The sequence below is a fragment of the Lacerta agilis genome, chromosome 15, assembly GCF_009819535.1.
Source record: "Lacerta agilis isolate rLacAgi1 chromosome 15, rLacAgi1.pri, whole genome shotgun sequence".
NCBI lineage: Eukaryota > Metazoa > Chordata > Lepidosauria > Squamata > Lacertidae > Lacerta > Lacerta agilis.
The window spans coordinates 42,932,814-42,950,987 of record NC_046326.1 but is presented as its reverse complement, the minus strand read 5'-3'; the positions used below and the strand labels follow the sequence as shown (position 1 = coordinate 42,950,987).

General features: G+C 61.1%; 1 protein-coding gene across 1 annotated transcript; it reads right to left on the bottom strand.

The window, feature by feature from the left end:
* Positions 1–1,284: 1,284 nt before the first annotated feature.
* On the bottom strand, positions 1,285–17,979 carry WDR81 (WD repeat domain 81). Its single transcript, XM_033171587.1, has 11 exons — positions 17,862–17,979; positions 13,067–16,720; positions 12,648–12,755; positions 10,243–10,433; positions 8,292–8,482; positions 7,992–8,145; positions 7,318–7,450; positions 5,997–6,686; positions 5,620–5,765; positions 3,680–3,859; positions 1,285–1,660 (listed from the first exon to the last, which is right to left on the bottom strand). Exons 2-11 carry the CDS (start codon positions 16,692–16,694, stop codon positions 1,337–1,339), a joined length of 5,745 nt encoding a protein of 1,914 aa, XP_033027478.1. The 5' UTR covers positions 16,695–16,720; positions 17,862–17,979; the 3' UTR covers positions 1,285–1,336.
* Positions 17,980–18,174: the final 195 nt, after the last annotated feature.

Genomic DNA, 18,174 nt, shown 5'->3' with positions numbered 1-18,174 from the left:
AAACTTAGCTGAATGCTCCCTTAATAACTCCTCTTCATCATCATCATCATCATCTAGTCAACCCCCTGCAAGTCAGGAATCACACTTTGCTTTGCCTAAGCACACTCATCACCTTGACTATGTGGTGTGTGTTTCTTGCAAGGGACCGGACACACTTTAACTAAATAAATAAATAGCCAGACTATGTCACTATCTGGCACAGATTAACTTTTGAGTCACCACAGCAAGTTTTGGAACATCTTGGCCCTTTTGTGGCATCCTGTTGTCCCTTACGGAGTAGGAGGAGGTCTGTGAGGGGGGGGGGGAGGAAACAGCAGAGGGACACCAAACTCATGCCACACACAGAGAGAGAAAAGGCAACTGCGAGCTCCAGGGTGTTTATTAGAATATGTGTATATATATATATATAATCTATTGCAATCAGTTAATCAGGAAAAGGGGGCAAGCACTTGCACAGGTGTGCTGACCCTTGCCTGGGTGGGGGTTTTCCCACAAGCTGCCTCCCTGCCACTCCCACCCCATGAAAAAAAAAATCATTCCAGGAGGACAGGCAGAGCGAGCCAGAATGCGGCACTGTAGCCACCAAGTGCTCAAGATGGCAGGGCAGTTGGACCACTGAATCTGTGTGTGTGTTTGCCTCCTCACTGGGCTTGAGCAAAGACAGGGAGACTGGAGAACTGGGGGCCAAGGGCATCTCCAAGGGCCGGTCAGCCAGGAAAGAGGCTGCCCGCTTCCCAGAGGAGGAGGAGGAGGAGGAGGTTCTGAGGGTTCCAGGGTCAAGCCAAGCACCACATGAGGGCCATTCTCCACGGGGTGGAGAGAAGGCGCTCTCCACAGTCCAACTGGAGGAGCCCTCGGTGCCCAGGTGATGCTGCCGTCCAGGTGCAAAGCCCTCTCTCTCTGCATGGAGGCCAGCTCTTGCGGGGTGTGGGGAGGAGACGCATATGGGATGGGTGGGGGGACCCAGGAGGACAGAAGAAGTCTTGTGCGACACACACACACACACAGCAGAGGAAGTGCTCCCCTCCGCCATGGAAAAAGTTCAAGAACAGGAATGCTGCGTTGGAGAGGGGAGGTGGAAGAGGGCACCAAAGCGGCCACCCTCCGTGGGTCCCTCGCGGAACGCCCACCCCCACTTCCCAAAGAGAGTCAGGCACATATGGTGATGAGAGGATTGGGGCCTCTGGCTGCCCAGCAGCCTGCTTGCAGAGAGTCAAAAGCGGGCACGGAGGTCTCCGAGAAGCCCACCCCCACTCCCCCCACAAAGGGGCTCTTGGCCAGCGGCTCTGCCCCCGTCCCCAGAAAGGTGGAGAGGCGTGTGCCACGGGAGCCAGGGCTACGCCAGGAGCCGGACGGTGCCGTTGTCGGAGCCCAGCAGGAGTTGGCACTTGGTGGGCAGGACAGCCAGGCTGGTGAGGGTGCCCCGGAAGTTCTCGGAGCTGAGCTTGGTGACGCTGGGGGGCAGTGCCTCCTGCAGGGCGTAGACGCTGATCCTGTTGGCCACGGTCCCGGCCACCACCTCGTTGCCGTAGAGGTCGAAGGTGTGGATGGGCTCAGAAGAGGCCGGCTTGTAGGTCTGCAGGGGCTTCGGCTCCAGCTCCTTCCAGATGGCCAGCGAGTGGTCGGAGGAGGAGCTGACCAGCACATTGCCCTCCGTGGCCTGGGGGGGAAAGGGTCACCCGTCAGCTCAGGGGCATCTCGGCCCACACCCAGGAACCCCACCCAGAATGTGGGGGGCAGCAGTCCTTTGATGCAAAGGGAAGGTGCACCCCACCACTGAATCCTGGTTTTTTTTGGGGGGGGGGGAAGTGTGGTTACAAAGTGGCAGGGGAAAGGCACTTCACACATGCCCCAAGGCACTCTTCCTTACTCTACCAGATCGCCTTACCCACTCGACTTCTTCCATTGCCACAAATGGACTTTGCCACATATAGCACCCGTCCCACATTTGCTCAGAACTCAACCTTTGAGTGTGGCGGGACCTAACTTTGTAACTCCCTGCCTATTGATATGAGGCAGACACCTGCACAAAACATTCATATTTAGACAAGATGGCCCAGAAAGTTGTGGCAATTTTAATCTGTTTTAGTATTTTAAGTTTTTGCATGTTTTAAAGAACTTGCAGATTTTTCAGGATTTACTTTTCTCTCTCTCTCTTTTAACAATCAAGTGGTGAATGAATTTTAAGACAAAAATAATTTCACTTCCCATTCCCCAGGTAGGAGCCCCAGCTAGTATTCAGCCCCAGCACTAACTGGGGGACTCACCCACCCCCCACCCACCCACCCGTGCTTCATGGAGGACTCCAGTGGGGCCAGCTTCTCCACCGTTCCCGGCGTGCTCTCCAGCAAGAGTGGCAAAACCAGAACCGGCCACTGGCATCTCACTGCCTCTGCAGCACTGGCGGGAAGGGCCTTCAAAAAGGCCACCCTTCCCAACGCAGAATCGGTTGCAAAGGACCAGGGGCCTGCCTCACAGGGGTTGCACATCCCATTTTGCCGCCTGAGGCAAAGCCAGAACATGCCCAAGCCTCCCTTGCCTGCAGCAGCGGCAGTTTCCGGCAAGATCATGTGAGATTTTGGCAACATTCTGCCGGAATCCAGTGCCGCTGGCAGTAGAGCAGGGCCTGGGAGCTGCCAGTGGGGCTTTGTGGCCGAGGGCCTCCTATCAGTGGAGGAAAAGCAAGCAGCTGAGTTGTTTGGCTCTGGGTGAAGGACACAGAGGGCAGCCCAGGGAGCAGGCAAATAGGGAGAAGGGTTAGCCATTCAGATAGGGGCAGCCAGCCAGCGCTAAGTGGGAAAAGCAGGGACCGCCAACACACCAACACACACACACACACACACACACACACTCGGCTTCCCCGCCTCTGGCACACAAGACCTTTGTCCTCCCACCAGCTCAGAAATGGCCCCCAGAGAAGGATCAACAGAGGGGACAACCGGCCAAAACCCCAACGCCCTAACCCCACTTCCACACCCGTGCAGTACAAGCTGCTCCACAACCGGACACCTTCCACAAGGTATTGCTCACATGTGACCGCCCTCCTCTCTGGAACCATGAAGCCTGGAGACTTAACTGGCGCAGGGTTTTTTGTTTGTCTGTGTGCAACACTGCAATACCAGATCCCCCGGTTTCTCCAGCGTGCAATCTGGGAATGCACTGGAGACACGTAAGCGGACAAGGCTACGGCAAAATGATGCCCCTGTGTTGGATCTGAGGCTGCAAGGGCCTCGTGGCCCCCCATGCAGAGCATGTCCCTGTACAGACAGCAGGCCTCAGCCTGGCTCCTTCAGCCCAGCACCTTGGACCAACAGAAGGGAATCTTCAGCTGTCCGTGGTGCAGCAGTGGGGAAAGGGGGGCAGCCGGTCTTGGAGCAAGAGTGAAAAGGTCAGACCAGGAGAGGCAATCTGGGGTCTCCAGGGTGGTGCCCAGGGGCACAGTGGTGCCTCCAGACATCGCCTGGGATGCCCGCAAAGCCCTCCCGCCCCTCCTCATTCCTGGTTTTTATTTCAAAAACTTAACCCTTGGTTGACCAGCAGGGCTTGTGTTCTTACAATGGGATGCTCACTAGTTTTAGCCAGTGTTTGAAAGGTCAATCGTAAATGATTTTGCCTTCGAGACGAACGAGGCGGGGGGGGGGGATGCATCCAAATGAGCCCCTCCAGCCCAGCCCCTTACCTTGATCTGCAAGATGTCTCCCTCGTGTGCTGGCCACACCTTCAGGATGAGGCCTGTCCGGGTGTCCAGCAGGGCCATGAAGCCGGAGGAGAAGCCGGCTACCACGCTCCGGCCACTGGGGCTGACGGCCAGGCAGCGGACAAGGCCAGCGTTGGCCCCACAGGCCAGGCGGAATTCATGCTGGGGGCACAGAAGGAGGGGAGGCAGAGGGGCGTCAGAAGCAGCCCCACTCCCAGTCAGAACCTGCGGCAATTCTCCCTCAGTATTGCCTGCTCTGACTGGCAGCAGCAGCAGCTCTCCAGGGTTTCAGGTGCATGGGGCTTCCCCCCCCCCCAGCATTTCCCCAATGCTGCCATCAGGGATTGGACCCGAGACCTTCTGCCTGCAAGGCCACTGCTCTGCCTCAGAGGACCATGGGAAAGTTGCTTCAAAACCACGTCAGGCTCTCTCTCCCTTTGGCCCCCCTAGCACCTGCCAGGTGGCCCCCTTTGTAAGAAAGGGGACTGGTGGGTGTGGGGCTGGACTGGGGACCCCCTGCCTGCAAGCTGGGTTGCGCTGCCACCCAGCAGCAGCCCTTCCAAGGAAGGTGCCTCCCAACTCCCAAAGTTGTCGCTTGGGGTCGCACCCACCAATTCACGACTGCCAGATTGTGAGGCCCCCTCCAGCCCCCAGGCCCACCGTCACAGGACACTGCCCGGCTGCAAGCCAGACTCTCTGTCCATCTGGTCCAGTGCTTCTTGCTCTGACTAGAAGCATCTCTCCAGGGCCTCATGCAAGGGAGGGTCTTCCCCATCACCTGACACTTATTCAACAGGCTGGGAGCGAACCAGACCCCCCCCCCCCCATGCAAAGCAGATGTTCCCTCCCAACAGATCCCATAGGGAAGAGGCTGAGGGATCCCGGAAAAGAGGCTCAGAGGTGACATGAGAGCCATCTTCCAATTTCTGAAGGGCTGCCACGTGGAAGGGAGCGCAAGCTTGTTTTCTGCTGTTCTGGAGGGCAGGAGCCGAACCAACAGATCCAAACGGCAAGGAAGATTCTGACAGAACTTTAGAAAGAACTTCCTAAGAGCTATTTGGAAGCGGGACAGACTCCCTTGGAAGGCGGTGCCCTTGAGGTTCTGGAGCAGCTCTGACCACCAAGACGTTCTTCCTAATGTCCCATCAAGTCGGCTGATGCTTCTGTTGTGATTCTGACATTACAGGAAGCTGGACTGGAGGACTCTCTCTACAAGGCTGTTATTCCAAGCTGCCTTCCTGCCTTTCTCTATCCAGCTCAGTCCTAGCAGTACAGGCAACGACGCTCCATTTACATGTACAGGTGGGTAGCCGTGTTGGTCTGCCATAGTCGAAACAAAATAGAAAATTCTTTCCAGTAGCACCTTAGAGACCAACTGAGTTTGTTCTTGGTATGAGCTTCCGTGTGCATGCACACTTCTTCAGATAGGTATCTGAAGAAGTATCCGAAGAAGTGTGCATGCACACGAAGGTATCTGAAGAAGTGTGCATGCACACGAAAGCTCATACCAAGAACAAACTCAATTGGTCTCTAAGGTGCTACTAGAAAGAATTTTCTATTTTGTTTCCATTTACATGTGTTCATGCAACACGCCAAGCCCGGAATGATCCAAAAACATCATCAAAAGGGGTGGAACAGGGTGCTGGCAGGCTTTTTCCAATGGCGCTTCAAACATACGCAATTTCACATGAACATGTAACCACTGCATAAATTCGTCGTTGCCTGTCTTGGCTCCCTGGCGTTTGTGGAAGAGAAAACCACCGCCCGCTCTCAGACCCTTTTCCAGCGGGAAGTTGGACCACGGCAGGTGCTCTGCCCCAAGGCTACGGCCTCTTCACAGTCACACCCAATGGGGAGTGGGAAATGCCCCCCCACCTCCGCCGACCAAAGCAGCCCCGGGAGCAACCAACCCTCAGGGGTACCTGGAGTCCCGGCTTCCGGTGGTCGATGAAGCGCAGCACGGAGTCGGAGCTGGCCATGCTGACGCTACTGTAGGGAGGTGGCATGGCACTCACCGCAGTGATGGGCACTTTGGAGTCAGGTGCCTCAAACGTGCGGACGACTTTGCCTGCAAGAGAGAGAGAGAGAGACGGCCTCTTCAGGTGGGGCAAAAGGGGCAGCTGGCTCCAGAGCCGGTCGTGCTGCCCCAAACGCACCTCCGGCGTGTTTTCCTCCTGGCACATGTGCGTCACCGGATGAGGTATTCCAAACAGGCTCCTTGCCCCGCTTTCCCTATTCCACCCAGCCACAGGGGGGCACACGCCTGTGGCCCGGCCAAGCCCTCCCCCCCCCGCCTCACCAGTGAAGGGGTCCCAGATGTGGACGGTGCCGTCACAGCTGACCACGTGCTGCGGGGCCTCCAGGGCGCCGACGTAGAAGACGGACTTCTTGTGCTGCACGTAGGTCAGGCGGGGCTCCACCTCGTGGGTGCCGTCCCCCCGGTTGTAGAGGGGCCAGAGGCGCACCGTCTTGTCCTTGCTGCCGCTGAGGAAGAAGTCCTCCCCGCCCAGGGGGGCCAGGCACTTGATGGCCCCCGCGTGGCCCACGAAGCTCTGCAGCTTGATCTGGTGGAAGTGGAAGTGGGCGTCGTGCTGGCTCACCCCGATCTCATACTGCCAGTAGGCCAGCCAGTTGCCACAGAGGTGGTGGGCACTGCGGTGCAGCTCCTGCTTCAGCGCGTCCCCCTCCTCCCGGCGCCCCGGCGTGGGGCAGAAGCTGCCGGGGCTCCCCGAGGCCTCCCGCTGGGCCTCCGTGGGGACCTGGATCCGGTTGCCCACCAGCACGCTCCCAAATGTCCCCGAGTGCGTGTCCTCGCAGGGGCCAGTGGAGGGGTCTGCGCCCATGGCGCTTTGCTCCAAGGAACCCGGGCCTGGCGCGGCTGGATCCTGGCTCCAAGAAGCCAGGCCTCGGGGGTTGATGCTCTCCAGGTAGAGGCCGGCCAGCCGCCCGACCAGCGCGTGGTTGGGGACGAGGGTGTGGATGACGTCGCCTGCAGAGAAGGGAGGAAGGTGGAAGAGCTCTGGGGATGGATCCAGGCCACGCATCCAAGGCCTCTCCTCACCAAGTGCAATGGGGTCAAGGAGCTGCAAAGGCAACAGTGTCTGGGGCTTGTCAAGGAGGGAGAGAAGCAGTCGGGGGGATTTATAAAAATTGTGTACAGGTTGGAGAAAGGAAGCAGGGATACATTTTTCTCCCTCTCCCATGCAGTTCTAGGAAAAGAAAGGATTTATTCACACTGCTGCAAATTAACCTGTGGAACTCACTGCCTCAAGATGTCCAGCGTCCAAAAGGAAGAATGGCTGTTCCTTAGGGGCCTTCAGGTCATCTCAAGGAGATGGGGAAAACAAACACACTGATACCTTTCTGCTTTGCCAGCCTGCCACGCTCCCAATGTTTTGGACAATTTGGCCACCCCAGTCCCTGCAGCCCAATACAGCTGGAGGGCACCAGGTGGGCACAGGTGGCTGGGCTGATCTTCAAGGTGCCACGAGACTGGCGGCTGTGTCTGCTGCCCGAGACTCACACCCAGAGTGTGCGCGCATGCATGTGTCTGCAAGAGCACAGAAGAGAGAGATGGGTCGGGAGAAAGCAGGGGAGGAGAGTCAAGCCACACGCCATACCTAGCAGACAGGAGAAGGGGACAAAGGTGATGTAAGCCATCTCCAGGCTGAAAACCTTCTGCAGCTCCAGCACAGCAGACGGGTCCGGGGGCAGCAGCCTCGTTGGCAGGGCAGGTGGCTCCTGTGTCACGGCCTGGGCAGGGGGGAGGAGGAGGAGGAGGAGGGAACCAGTCACAGACAAACCTCCGCCTCGCTGGCGAGCTTAGCCTTGCTGGCACCCACCTCCCAGAGAGGATTCCCACCCAGCGCCAACAGCCACCCTGAGAACAGCACCGCATTTTGGAAGAGGCCATTTCCCCCATGCCTGCACTTTTCATAGAACTGTAGATTTGGAAGGGACCCCATGAAAGCATTGCAGAAACTGGAACCCACGGTTTGTTTCTCCCCAACCTCTGCCACCAAGGCTCCCTGGGTATGATCCGTACAGTGAATAAGACCATTTTGGCTCTGCAGAGGAAAGATCACTTTCTGGACGTTTGTGGCCTGAGAAACGTCTCCTGGGTTGGTTGGCCCGATGCCTCTTATCAGAAATAACCACTTCCAGCCCACTCACCCCTCACTTCCACGTGTCACGAGTTCAAGTGTTGCCAGAGCCAGGGGTCCTTCGCTCTCTCTCCCTCCCTCCCTCCACCCCCGTTCGCAGAGGCCGAAAAAGCCCTCCCTTCCCGACTCACCTGCTCCAGCAGCGAAAACGTCTCGAAGAACACCCGGAGTGTCTGGCTGAGGTGCTGCTGCACCATCTCCGACCCGATCCGCAAGCAAACCAGCGCCACGAGACTGATGGTCTTGAGGCACAAGCCGACGCGAGCCTGGGCCCCGCTGGGGAAGCTGGAGGGGGAGGGTGGTGCGTCAGTCACGAAGGGTGACCAAGAGAGACATCCCAGCACACACCACCCAGTCTCCCCCCAAAGGGACTGGTCCCCCCCGCTGCATGCTCCATGTTGCCCCAGCCTCTCATCCCGGCAATACGTCACCTGATGGTGTCCGAGGTGAGGAAGCCCAGGACAGGCAGAAGGACCTCCTGGCTGATTTTGGGTAGGATGTCCATGAGGGTGGTGTCCGAGAGGTAGACGACAATCTTCCGGGTGAGCGTCATGGCGGCCAGGAGCCCGGCCTCCTTGCGGCTGTTCAGCCGGACGACGCCTGCTCCGCCCCCAGGAGCCACCTGGAACAGGGAAAGGAGGTCCCACGTGGGTCAGCAGCAGAACACCTGCTTGGCATGCAGTTGCAGAAGGTCCTCTTTAGGTAGGGCTGGGAACAACCCCCACCTTAAAATCCTTGAGAGCCACCGCTGCCTTTCCCATGGCGCTTGAGATAAATCATAGAGTGGGAGGAGGACTCCGGGGTCATCTAGTCCAACCCCCCAGGGGAAGCCTGCAAGCAGGATCCGAGCACAAGAGCCCTCTCCCCTCCTGTGCTTTCCAGCACCTGGTACTCAAGCAACCATGGATAGCCTTCCCCTCCATGAAAAAGACCATGGCCTCATTTGCACCCCTGCCTTCAGGGCTGGCCCACTCATGAGCAAGCTGAGGTGACCTGCCTTGGACGGCAGGATCCGCAGCAGCAGCAGCAGCAGCAGGTCCGGTCTCTCCAAGGAATGCATTGCCTGCTGCTGCTACTGCTGCAGCCTCTGGGGCCGCAATGGCTGTGGTGCGCTCCTTGGAGGCTGGATCTGCCACCTCCCGGGTAGTCGCCCCCATTTCGCCTCTGTGGCAAGTAGGAAGTCTGCTGCCCTCTGGGGTCTCCTGGCACGATTCAGTGCCCTTGGATTCCCACTTCAACCGTCCAGTTGATTCCCCCCTTGTCCCTGATGTAGCTTTTCACCCACCTCTTTGCCCCTAGTGGGAGGGGGCGCTTGGGGTTCACACCCCCCCCCGGTGCCAAACTGACTTGCCAGCCTGGCCAACCGGACATCGCTGCCGTGAGGCTCAGCAAAGCTCTTCCCAGGCGGCCTCCTCTTCCTCCCACCCAGCGAAGGGGCTGCTCCCTCCCCTGACTTTGCTGAATAAAACCCTCCGTGTTGGGAAAGAATTAAAAACGGGGAAGTGTCCCCCAAGACAGAAAGTGACCTCCACACACAGAGAGTGAGTGTGCAGAAGGCATTCAGAGCCCCCCCGAGGCTGAACGTGAGTCAGCTTCTCCTTTCAAAGCAGCTGCCTGGGAGGAAATGAAACTCCTCTCTGAGCTGCCCCCACCCCCAGGACACAAAGCAAGGCAAACTCCCTCCTTGGAAGGGGGGGGGACGGACGCCTAGGATTTTAGTTGGCATATATTTGCCCAATCTTCTGTCCCGCTGCCCCCCCCCCTCTGCTCAGCCCCACTCCCGCCCTCAGGCACTGCTCAGGTACATTTCAGCTTCTCCCTAAAGCCATGAGGGCTAGAAACTTGGGAAGGCGAGTTTGCTTGGGCTGCTTTAGTTTTTAAAGCTAAGCTTCCCTGGCTGCTGAAATCTTGAACAAGATCCTGTGTTCCCTGCAGCAAGTTGCTCAGGTTGCCCACGAATGGTGCTGGAGTGGAAGGATGAGATAAGGGCCCAAGCTCAGTAGCGCAGAACACTTGCTTGGCATGCAGAAGGTCCCAGCTTCAGTCCCCAGTGGCAGCTCCAAGGACACTCCCTGCCCGAAACCCTGGAGAGCCATTGCTGCCAGTCAGACTGGACAACGCTGTGCCAGATGGGCCCGGGGTCTGACGCAGCATATGGCAATGGTGTAGGAGAAGGCAAGATGGAACCAGAGAATCCTGGAGCTGGAAGGGACCCCCCAGGGTCATCTAGTCCAACCCGCTGCAATGCAGGAATCTCAGCTAAAGAATCCCTGGCAGATGGCCACCGGAACTTTGCTCCAAGGAAGATGGGAGAGGAAAAGTGGAAGGCCCCCCCCCACACGCCTGGAGCCCTGACAGTCACCCTCAGAGAGAGACACTGACCAGGTAGCTGATATAGGGCAGGTACAGGTAGGTGAGGACGGGCTCCCCATACAGGTGTGCTAGGTGGACGAGGCAGGTCAGGACTGGCTCGGACACCACATCCCCCACCAGCAGCCGCTTCTGGTAGATGTTTCCGGAGCTCAGAGGGCTGCTCTCTTCAGCCCCAGCCACAAACTGCTGCCTGCCAGGACCTGCAGGAGGAGAAGAAAGAGCAGAGAGAGAATGAGGGGGCACCAGTGGTGTCAAGTATCCCGTATTGGCCGGGATTCTCACGTTTTTTAACGTGTTTCCCGCTGCTGTCCCGGATGACTCAAAAACCCGTATTTTCCCGGGTTGTGTGGGTCGCCCCGAGCCGAGAAACGTGCCCCCCGCTCAACAGCTTGTTTTGCTCCCCTCCAGCCGTGCGCCTTGCACGGAGGATGGTTTGCAGAGGAAAGCTGAAGCTGGCTGTCGAGCGACGGGCGCTCCTCAGCCTGGGAAAGCAGGAGGGAGGTGGCGGAGGTGGAGGTGGAGGTGGAGCCCTCCCCCTCAGGGTTTCCCTTCCGCCCAGGCAGCGAGTGGAGCAGGAGAGCCAGGAGAGCGAGCGAGAAGCCGCTGGGGGGAGCGCTCTGTCGGCAGCCCGGCCAAGCTCTCTCTCTCTCTCCTCCCTGGCTGGCTGCTGCGCTGGAACCGGCAGCACTACCAGGGGCCGGGCGCGCCTCTCGTCCGGCTGGCAGCTGCCCCGTGTGCTCATCGTCCGCTTTGATCCTCCGCGTAGGGATCCCAAGAGAAGCACAAGTTGCTAAGGGCTTCATTTGCTCGGCCGCAAGAGGCTTTGCCCAAGAGCCCACTGTTTGCAGAGGCAACAGCTGTGGGTAAAGTAAGTCGTGAGCAGAGTAAGTCGTGCAGACGCCAGCGAGGAAGGAGCACTGGGCCAAGGAATTCCGGGGCTGAGCGGAGCCTGGGCTGCACAACCGGGGGCTTCCAGAGATCAGGGCGCATGCACTCCCTCTGCGCGCTCACGCGGCCCCGGCCCCAAAGCGCCTCGCCCGGCCACGGAGCTGCAGGCGCGCAGAGGAGAGGCAGCCAGCCAGGCTCTGAGGGGAGGCTCTTCTGGCTGTCCTCCGTCCCGGCCCAGCCCCCAGGCTTTGCATCGGGGGTGGGTAGAGAGTCCAGCAACACCTGGAGGCTGAGGGCCGCAGCTGCTAACTAGGGAAGGGGGCAAATGGGGGTGGTGGCTGGCGCTGAATGTGCCGCCTCCCCACTGCAAGGGGCTTTGCTGTGAGACTCCAGGCTTCAAGGAGCCGCCGCGCACCCGGGACCTGGAGCGGGATCAAACAGAAAGGACCGGAGAGAGACTGCAGACTCTCTCGCAGGTCAACCAGGTCTTCATACGGCTGGCTGGATGGGGGAAGCCCTTCATGGGCTGAAGCCCTGCCTCTCCTGGAAGGGGGTCCGTAGCTTAGTTGGCCTGCGGAAGGTCTGAGGATCAGTCCTGCTCAGCTCCAGGTCTAAGGGGGGGGGGAGAGGCTCTGGGTCTGAAAGCCTAGACAGCTGCTTCCAGTCAATGGCAATAGTGAGGAACTCAAGGATCTGGTGAGGGGCAAAAACAAGAGCTGTGTTTGGGGTGGGCGGCGGCGGCAGCAGCAGCAGCCCAAGGCAGCTTGATCTAGGGAAGAGCGTGGACGCCGCGTTCTAGCTGCTCCGCCCACCACTGCCATGTGACTGTCATAGGTGAGGCTGCTGGTCCCTTATTTTCAAATCCGAAAGTTGACAGCTATGGGGGGCACCCTCAAAGGTCATCCAGCCCAACCCCCTCCCAAGGCAGGAAATCCCATCGCGACAGGAGCCCTGAAAGTCGGCCGTTCAGCCACTTCTTACTCCTAGTGAAGGAGAGTCCACACACAAGCACCTCAGGGCAGTTCAGACCCCCAGGGAGTTCTGTTTGCTCTGGAATGCGAATGCCCCTGGTTCAAGTCCTACTGTCTGGGGAATGCCTGTGGGGCTGCTGGGCTCTTAACACCTGTCCCTGCCCCTGCCCAGGTTGCCCATGCCAGCTGCTGCAGCCAATGAAATACCAGAGCCCAGTGAAGACTAAGTCCACCACTTCCAGAGGGAATCTGTTCCACTTTGAACAGCTCTTATCCTCAGAAAGTTTTTTCTGATGTTCAGTTGGAATCTCCTTTCTTGTAATATGAGTCTGTTTGTTCAGGTCCTGCCCTCCAGAGGAGAAGAAAGCAATCTTGCTCCTTCTTCCGTGAGAGTTGAAGATGGCTCTCCTATCTCCTCTTCTGCAGGCTAAACACGCTCTAGAGCCCACCTGCCCCACTTGGGCACCAGGTTGGCAAAGGTTGTTCCAACAGAAGGCCGCCACCCTCCTCCCCCAGCCTCCTCTCCTGCCCCCTAACCCCGCAGGCGAGAATTACCGATGTAGCAAGACGTCAGGAGTCGGAGGAGGTTCCTGGCCACGTAGCGGGAGGTGGTGGTGGGGCCCAGCTTGGGCGAGAGCCACCTCACCATCTTGCAGGCTGTGTCTGGGAGACAAGAGAGGGCGGGGGTGGGGGATTAGGCGGCACCCTGCCCACACCCAAAGGCGCTCCCGGCCTCCCAGCACCCTGCCAAGTCCCTTCCTGCAAAGGCCTAGGCAGCCAGTTAACGGCACATCCTCCTGCTAGCATGGTCCTGCTGGTGTCCGTTTAAAATTCTTTTTTTCCTTACAGCTTATATCTAAACCGCTATGGTGTATTTCTATGATACAGCGGCAAACAATCTGTTTTGTCAATGAATGAATGACTGGGCCCCCCCTCCTCCTCCCCACCCACCCCCGGAAGGAGCCTCGGCTCACCCAGCAGAATGCTCCTCTCCTTGTCCCCCTCCTGGTCCAACAATCCCCGTCCGACCCGGTCCTCCTCCCGGTCCTCCTCCTCGCCATCATCGTCCTCTGCCAGGCTGGCTTCCACCGACGCGCTGAGTCCCAGGGAGAGCGTCAGCTCCTCCGCGACCACAGTGGTGGTGTCGTCGTGCTCTTCCTCGCCCTCGCCCTCGCCCTCCTCTTCCTCCTCCTCCTCCTGCTCTTCCTCCTCGTCCTCCCCGCTGTGCTTCAGGTCCTGGCTGCTGTCGAGGGACTTGAGGCTCCCTTTGTCCTTCTGGGACTCCCCGTCGGCGGCCGACCGGTCCTCCCCCAAGGAGACCTCACTGGCGCTGCTCCTGTCGCTCAGGCGGCCCAGGCTGAGGGATTCCTCGGCTGCCGCGGCCTCTTCCTCCTCCTCCTCCTCCTCCTCCTCCCTGCCCCGCAGAGCCTCGGCCACGTAGAGGCCGTTCTGGAAGTCCTCACTCTCGGGCAGGTCGGCCTGGTCATGCAGGGTGACCCCGGACATGTAGCCCAGCAGCTGTAGGGCTGAGCCCCTCTCCGCCTCCGCCTTGGCCTCCTCCCCAAAGGAGCAGGGCCCGGGACTGCCGCCCCCGCTCTCGTCGTCCTCCTCCTCTTCCGCCGCCCCCAGCAGGGCCTTGTTCTCCTCCGGGGCGGCCCCCTCGGACCCCACCAGCACCTGCAGGATGTGGGGCAGGAGGGCAGAGAGGAAGAGCTGCAGGCCCAGCCGCGCCATCAGCTGCGCCACGAAGCAGTCGGTGTACAGGTAGAATCGCCCGTGGAGGCAGCGGGGGTTTTCGTAGGCCCCCACCAGCAGCTTCAGCAGGTACTTGTGGGTGTTGCGGGGGCCCAGGGCCCTGGCGATGGGCTCAAAGAGGTACCAGGCGGCGTGGACAGCCGTGCGCTCCCCGGACAGCAGCGCCAGGACAAAGGGAAGCAGGATCTCCAGGCCTTCAGGGGTGATGCTGCTCAGCACGCCCTCCAGCTGCCGCCACAGCTGGAACACCAGCTCCCGACCCTCGGCCTCCGCCTGCCGAGACAGGTAGGTGGAGATGAATCGGTGCAGAGCCGGGAAGTAGGCGGGGAAGGGCAGCACCGCGCTGAAGGAGCTCCGCAGCTGCCAGGGGCAGGGCGGAGGGAGGCCCTGCCAGACAGGTGGGTAGTCAAACAGGAGCGGCCCCCACCCCGCCCTGGCGAGCTGCCCATCCGCCACCCTCAGCCGCAGCAGCGTATCCAGCAGGTGTTGCAGAGGAGCCGGGATGTCCTTGGGGTGCTGGCGGCACAGCCTCCGAGCCGCCTGGAAGCGCTCCGCCAGGGCCGCCCCAGGCTCCAGCGCCCGCAGCTTCGGGGCGAAGACGATCTCGGCCACCAGGACCCCCAGGGCCTGCATGTCTCTCTGGAAGAGGTCCGAAGGCCCCGGGGGCAAGCGAGGCTGGCGCTGCTCTGGCCGGCCCACCTGGGCGTGCAGCCCCTTCAGGAGGAAGGCGTCCAGCTTCTCCAACTCCTCCAAGGCCTGCAGGAAGTTGCAGCCCTCGGGAAGGACGACCTTCACCTCTGGCCCTTCCACAGGAGGAGCCCCCGCCTTGGTCCTGCTGCGGCCGAGGTGCTTGCCCTCTGCGGGGATCCCCGGGGGTGGGGCGGGGGGGCCGGGCAGCTCCGTGGCCCGGCCTGCCCCCGCCGGGAGGGCTTCCAGCGCCTCCGCCCCCTGCTCCACCTCCTCCTCCGCCGCTGTGAACCGGCCTCCGGCCCAAACACCTTCACATGGCGCCGCTTCCACGACCGGCCCGGCGGCACCGTTGGTGGCCTGGCCCTTGGGGGCGCCCCCTTCCAGGACTCTCGTCTCCTGCACGGGTGGGATGAGGGGCCTGGTGATGGTCGGGGCTTCGGCGGAGAGGAGGGCGCAGCTCCCTGCCAGGCGCCTGGGGTGGGGCTGGTCAAAGAGGGGCACCACCCCGTAGCTGGCCAGGTGGGTGTGGCCGTCCACCAGGTGCAGGCAGACGTTCTTCTCCTTGACAGCCTCCTTGCCCAGCAGCTTGTAGCCGAAGGTGAGGTCGATCCAGTGGTGGAGGTCCTGGGAGACCTCCCAGCTCTCCAGCAGTGCCCGGTGGGCTGCCACAAACTCCTCGCGGCATGCGCACCAGGCCGGCACCTCCAGGTCCGGCATGTCCGGGTGGATGGAGCGGAAGATGGTGGGGTCCGAGTAGAACTCGGGGATGCACTCGTCCGGAGTCCAGCCCTGCATGCGCTCCATGCTGGCCGGGTACTCGTTGGGCTCCCACTGGGAGCGCACATGGGAGCACAGCACGGCCCGGGGCGTCCGTCGGGCGGTGTAGACGTAGTAGGTGATGTCAGAGAGGACGTCGGAGATGTGGTGGGGCACGTGGGGCTGCTCCCCGCCCAGGCCGCCCCCGGCCACAAAGGCCTGCTTGGTCATCTCGTAGGTGAAGTCCAGCTGCTTGTCGCCCTTGTTGAGGCGGAACTTTGACTTCCGAAGGTCCCGGAAGCGGCCGTTGCGGGTGCTGAAGTCCACCACCCAGGGCAGGACCGGGTGGTAGTTGGGGTCACCCGCCCGGCGGCCGGCCAAGCGGTTCAAGTGCAGGAGGTAGTCAAAGTTGCTGAGGCGCCCATGCACCCAGTCCAGAACCAGTTGCCCAAGGCCCTTCCGAGGTGCTGCAGGGATGCCACCTCCGCCCGCCAACGGGTCCCTCCCTGCAGCACCCGCCTCCGCCTCTGCCACCACCTCCTCCTCCTCGTCCCGCTCGTAGTCCCGGAGCTGGACCCTGAGCCGGGCGCACAGCTTCTCGTCCACGGCCACGTCGTGCAAGGAGAAGGCCCCACACGCCAGCCCTGCCCAGTGGCACGCCTCCATGGCCTGCAAGACCTGGAAGAGGATGAAGAGGAGCTTGGCATGGCTGTTGGTCAGCTTGGCCGGGCTGAAGGTCACGATGTCGTGGAGGCAGAACTGGCCGTAGGGAAAGACCACATACAACATCTCCGGGGAGTCCAGCAGCGCCTCCGCCGGGAGGATGCTGGGGCAGCACAGAGGAGGGCACCTGCCGGGCGAGCAGCCGCCCTCTTTGGCCGGAGAGGTGCAGGAGGGGGCGCCCCTGCCCACGGGGACAATGGGGCAGCCGTAGAGCCTCTGGAGGGCCCCACAGAGCACCTCCAGGGCAGGGGCGGTGGGCGGGGTGGCCGCGTGGCAGTAGGGGCGAACATAACGCCGATGAGCCTGGCTCCACAGGTTCCGGTAGTTCTGAGAAGCCACGTGGCGCATGAAGCCATGCAGGGTCTCCGGGGGCTCCTTCGGGTCGCCAGGCACCACAGCCAGGCCGTAGCGCAGCCGGTCCTTCCTCAGGCCGTGGATCTCCACCCTGGTCCAGCCGGACGGCAGCTTCTGCACCGAGTGCTGGAGGCAGGTGCGCACCTCCACATCGCTGAGCCCTTCGGGGTGCGGGCACAGGCTGGGCAGCACCCCCCGCTCCTTCAGGCTGGCCAGCCACTTGGCGGGCACCAGAGCGATGACGTGGGAGCTCCCCGTGGCAGCTGCCAGCTGGCTGCGGTCAATGCCCAAGTCTTTCCCCACCTGCCTGAGGAGGGTGTCCATCCTGAGGGGCAGCACAGCAGCATTCCCTGGGAGGGAGAGACACAAAGAGCCACACATCACTGGCGCAGAACATAGAACGTCTGTGGAAGGGGTGGACAGCTAGAATCACAGAGTTGGCAGGGACCACAAGGGGCATCTAGTCCAACCCACAACCCTAACTGAGACGGAGAGTCTCATGCTCTACCCTCTGAGCTATCCCGGCTCACAGCCAGAGACCTGGGCCAAAGTTGGAATGCATGTGGGCCACCTGTTGAACCCAAGCCCCATTGAACAAAGGGTTGGGCTGGATGACCCCTTGGGTCCCTCCGAACTCTAAAAGTTCTGTGGTTCTATGGAAGAGAGCAGCCAGATACCGACTGGGACCATGTTGGCCCATTCACTAAACAGCGGCTGCCCAGTCCCACGAGAGACCTACAAATAAAAGAGTCTCTCCATCCATCTAGCTCAGCAGTGTGTGCTCTGACCGGCAGCAGCTCTGCAGGATTTCAGGCCAGGGCCATTTCCTGCCCTTCCTGGGAGGGGAAAAGCAGAGCAGGGGCAGCGGAGCCCAAGCAGAGCTCAGAGACAGGATCAAACCAGAGGCCCACCCCGCTCCCCAGCACCCCGCTTCCCACGAGGCCTAGGGATCCCACCCACCCCGGAGGAAGCCACGACTAGCTCCTTCTTGCGAAGATTAGTTTCTAAGAACTGAGGAAGCGCCCAGCCCGAGGCAGCCTCGTGTCATGCGCCTCGCGCGCTGCAAACTGTCAGCTGACGGAGCGCTTCGTCGGCTCCGCCCTGCGGAAAGGGGAAATCCACTCTGCACATGCTCGGGCGACCGGGCTGCCAGGACCACACTGGAAAGGAGCAGCGGGTCCGAGCCCGGACTCCGGGCGTGGGGCGGCCCTCTCCTCCTCCCTCCCTCAGCTCAGGGGTCGCGGCAGCGGCGGACCCTCTCCCGGGTCTCCACAGCACCGTCGCCGAGAAGGAGGCCCTCCTTTCCTTCCCTCCCCAGCCCCAAGGCGGCGGCGGCCAAGCGCCCTTCCCCGCAGGGCGCGCCCGTCCTACCTCCGGCGGCGAGCAAGGCACTCTGCACATGTTCAGAGGCCCGCATGCCCAGCTTCCCTGGCGGGGAGTGCTGCTGGGCGAGGCTCGGGGAGAGCAAGGGCAGGCGGGGGGCAGCCTCACCTGGGGGCGCGGCGGGGCTCAGGCGGCGCCTTCCTCGGCGGCGGCGGCGGCCGATCTCGCTCCGCTCCCAGCCATGTTGGGTCAGCTGACGCGCGGGTCACGTGGCGCCGCTTCCCGGGGAAAGACACAAACTCCACGTGGCCCGAGGGGGGGGGGAGCGGCGTGCACGCGCAGCCAAGGAGGAAGGAACGGGGGCGCGAGAGAGAGGCGGGCGCGGGGAGCGGGTTGACCTAAATAGACGTCCAATTTACGCAAATTTGGAACTTCCTGCCTATTGATCTCACTATTCCGTTGGGCAGCTGCGGAGAACAGT

Coding starts and splice junctions, on each gene's coding strand:
- WDR81 (XM_033171587.1), bottom strand. CDS start 16,694: ATGGACACCCTCCTCAGGCAGGTGGGGAAAGACTTGGGCATTGACCGC. Junction 12,756..13,066: donor GGAGAGGAGCATTCTGCTGG/GTGAGCCGAGGC, acceptor CTTGTCTCCCAG/ACACAGCCTGCAAGATGGTG. Junction 6,687..7,317: donor CCCCTTCTCCTGTCTGCTAG/GTATGGCGTGTG, acceptor CCTTCTCTGCAG/GCGACGTCATCCACACCCTC.